Below are 3,644 nucleotides of genomic sequence, written 5' to 3' on the forward strand. Positions count from 1 at the left end.
TTTGCCTCCTTCTTAGCTTCCCGCTTAGCTTCTTTCCTGGCCTCTTTTTTTGCCTCCTTTTTGGACTTTGGCCCGCACTTCCCCGGTACCTCTTCCGCCATTCCTCCCGGTGGGTCCCCATTCAGCTGTTCCATTGGCTGCATAAACCCGTTTGCTGGAGGTCCTTGAGACTCCCTTATGGGTTGCTCTTGCGAGGACTCTGCCTGTCGCTCTGACGTGACTGTCGTTGGTGTCTTGGTCCCCTGTCCTTCGCGCACACATCTTCCATCCGGTGTCCCCTCGGCCGTCCCGTTAACATCGCCGTTCGCATCACCGTGCACATCCCCGTTGACATCCCCGTTGGCCGTTCGCACCCCTGCTGCAGTCGCTTCCGCTCCACTTTTCGTTACCCCTAATGATGCTGCTCCCTTTTTTGGCCTTTTCTTCCCCTCCTTGGTGCCCTCCTTACGCTCCTTTTCTTTTTTCTTGCCCTCCCCCCCCTTGGCACCCTTCTTCATGTCCCTCTTACTAGCCACGCCGCTCTCCTTCTTCACTTTATGCTTCTTGCCCTCTTCACTTCCCTTCACATCTGAAACACGTACACTCCCCCCGCCTTCCTTCTTCTGCACCACATGGCGGGAACTCCCATCCGCCTTGTTGACGCTACTGTTCTTCTCGTCACAGTCCTCCTGCTCCTCCTCCATCCGGGAGAGGCCAGACAGATCATCACGAAGAAGAGGTATGGTGGTAGCTTCATAACTTTCTTTATTGTAGTTGTTCCTTATAATGTCCAATATTTTCAAATCAATATTTTTGCTGGTCTCTTCCATTGACTCCTCGGGGTTGAGGGGGTTCCTAAGGGAAGCCCTGCTCTGTTCTTCATTTGTGAAGTATGCAGGGGCAGTCCTACGATCTCTGCTGCTGCAGCCGTTGCTACATGCATTGCTAAGCGCGTTGCTATGCATGTTGCTATGCATGTTGCTATGCATGTTGCTATGCGTGTTGCTATGCATGTTGCTAAGTGCGTTGCTATGTGTGTTGCTAAGTGCATTGCTAAGCGTGCAGCTGTTCCTATCCTCATTGCCCTCATTAAGATACTCCACATTTACAATACCCAGGTTTTCACTCCTAGTAAGGTAGTGGCCGATGTGACCTTTGGTGAGCTTGCTTCCTTTCTTTTCTCTGGGTGTTTTGCTCTTTGTCTTTTTTTCTTTAATACTTTTTACTTTAGTTTTTGTTTTGTTTTTTATTTGTCCCTTTCCTTTGCTCTGCCTGGTGTTTTTCTTGTCCTCTTTAGGTCCTTCTGCTGTTCCCGTGGGGGGACGGCTTCTACTGTTGCTGCTCCTGCTGTGGACGCTGCGGCTGTTGCTACCGCGGGGGGGGTTGCTCTCCACGAGCGAATTATCATCCATGCGTGAATCATTATCCATGCGGGAGTTACTCTCCACGTGCGACTCATCACCCCCGTGGGTGTCCTCCTCCTTGTCGTCGTCTTCCTCGTCGTCGTTCTCCTCCTCCTCCTCCTCATCATCATGCCTGGGGTAATTTCCCCTGTCGCCATCCCGGTCATTGCCATCATCGCCATCATCGCCGCCGTCCCCACTGCCCACCGTTCCGCTGTCTCCACGGCCACTACCCACAGAAGCGCTCATCGCGTTACTCATCCCAGCACTGGCACCGCTCTCACCACTAACTTGCTGGGGTGGTTCCGCGGCCGCCGCGCGCGTCTCCCACAGGGACAGCAATGCGCTCAGTACAAACTCAACACATTTGAGAACTGCGCAGAGGAAGAACCTCACAAAGGAAGCAAAGTTGAAGGGGTAGTGTGCACGGCTGTTGTCACACTTCCTCTCCCACAAAAGGGGATCCCCACAAAAGGTCTTCCCCTTCAAATTACACCCAAAGTAGGGGTCGATATGTACATGCTGTGTAGTACAAAAGACGGCACACTGCAGTATGTGAATGACCTCATGCGACGTTGAGTTTTGTATAATATTTCCATGCTCATCGTACAGGTACTTTATCTTTGGTGTTATTCTGTTCCTTGGTTTCTTCTCCACTTTGTCTTTAACGGACTTGACTTTGGTGTTGCTCTGTTCTGCGGGGTCCGCTTCACGCTCTCTGTTACACTTGACAGTAATTTCGTTAATCTCCAGTACGACTTGATTGTAAAAGGGTTTCAACCTGAGGGCCTGCACGTTTATCTGTACGATGTAGACAGAGCCATTGGAGGCGCCAATGACCAGTTGGTCTGATGAGCTAGACCAAGTTGCGTCCACTGCACAGGTCTGTTCCTCTAGCAGGCTCTGTATTATTAGGAAGCACTTTGCGTATTTGTTAACTTTTTTTTTTTTTTTTTGACTGACTTTGGGTAGTTTCGAAAAATGCGGCGATGGAGAAGCGGCGCAGTGTAGCGCATGTTGCTGTGCATGTTGCGCGTGCATGTCGCCTTTCTGATGATGCGCCTTGCCCGAGCGCTTAACCCTCTTGAGGAAAATCTTCCACAAAGAAATGACCCCATTATCACTGCACTGGCAATACAAGCTGTACAATTTGTTCTTCCTGTGATTAATGAAAACCTTCTGACCAATCTTAGCAACCCTAATACAGCTCCCATGTCCATCGAGGAACAACCTCTTCCTGTTAATCTCCTCACTGTTATTAATTTTAAGAAGGACACCACAGTTCCTTCCATTATTAGGGATGTGAGTGATGCTGGCAAATTTTCCAAAACTGTCGAAATAAATATGTCGTATTGTTGGGGTATCGAAATTTTTATTTTTCTTGTTCATTTTTTCTTCATATAAACATTCAAAATATTCTCTAGTCATTCCTTGAGGTGGAGAAAACTTTCCTCCTCCCTGTGGTGTTGTACTACTACTACTACCTACAAAGTCGCGCTGTTGAGAGGAGCAAATATCTTTTTCTTCTTTTGTAAAATTCCTTTTGCCTTGTCCAGCATCCCTCATTAACGTATTATTTTGTTCAGGGTAAATATTAATTTTTCTCCACACACATACGATATTGTCACTGCTCTGTGCAATAATGGAGTTGTTAGTTGGGTGAAAGGATACTCCTTTAATATTTTCTCTCGTCCCTTTAATAAAAAGTTTGTGAGAAATGTAAGACTTCTTCAGGTTAAATATGTAAACCATTCCTTTAGACACTCCACACACCACATGTTCATTATCCCTGGACCAGGCCAAGTCAAAAATTTCTCCACTCTCTAGTATTTTTATGTAACTTGTAATTTTCCATTCTTCTTTATTATTGCTGTTGTTCGGAGTGGAGATATTTCCTCCTGATGTATACTTTGTTGTCCCTTCCTTTGTTACACTTTTCATTTCTTCTCCTTGTATTTTTACATGCTTGTTTGAATCAAGTTGGTAGCACACCAACGTCCCCCCACTGTCACAACTAGCCAAATATTGTCCATTGAAACTCCACCTTATCGTGTTGATATAGACCAGATTATGGTCATTGCTAATGAATAGTAACTCAATTTGTATCTTCCTCCTGCAACTTGCATCGTACACAGGGATGCGATATATTTTTATTTGATGCAAACTTGAAATAGCTAGCCGGTTCACACTCGAACACGGCTGGAAGTCCAGACTCGTGATCTTTTCATTTTCAGAGTTCAGATTCAGCTTCTCCGTGTACAT

At 46.7% G+C, this 3,644-nt stretch overlaps 1 protein-coding gene across 1 annotated transcript in view; it reads right to left on the bottom strand.

Annotated features, from left to right (window-relative positions):
* AK88_02334 (uncharacterized protein) overlaps positions 1–3,644 on the bottom strand; it is a gene marked incomplete at both ends in the record, with an annotated part of 8,661 nt that extends 5,017 nt beyond the window's left edge. The window contains one exon of the mRNA XM_012479965.1: positions 90–3,644. Coding sequence (XP_012335388.1) covers positions 90–3,644 — 3,555 coding nt within the window. The remainder of the gene's footprint in view (positions 1–89) is intronic.

This window comes from Plasmodium fragile (assembly GCF_000956335.1).
Source record: "Plasmodium fragile strain nilgiri unplaced genomic scaffold supercont1.22, whole genome shotgun sequence".
Taxonomy (NCBI): Eukaryota; Apicomplexa; class Aconoidasida; order Haemosporida; family Plasmodiidae; genus Plasmodium; species Plasmodium fragile.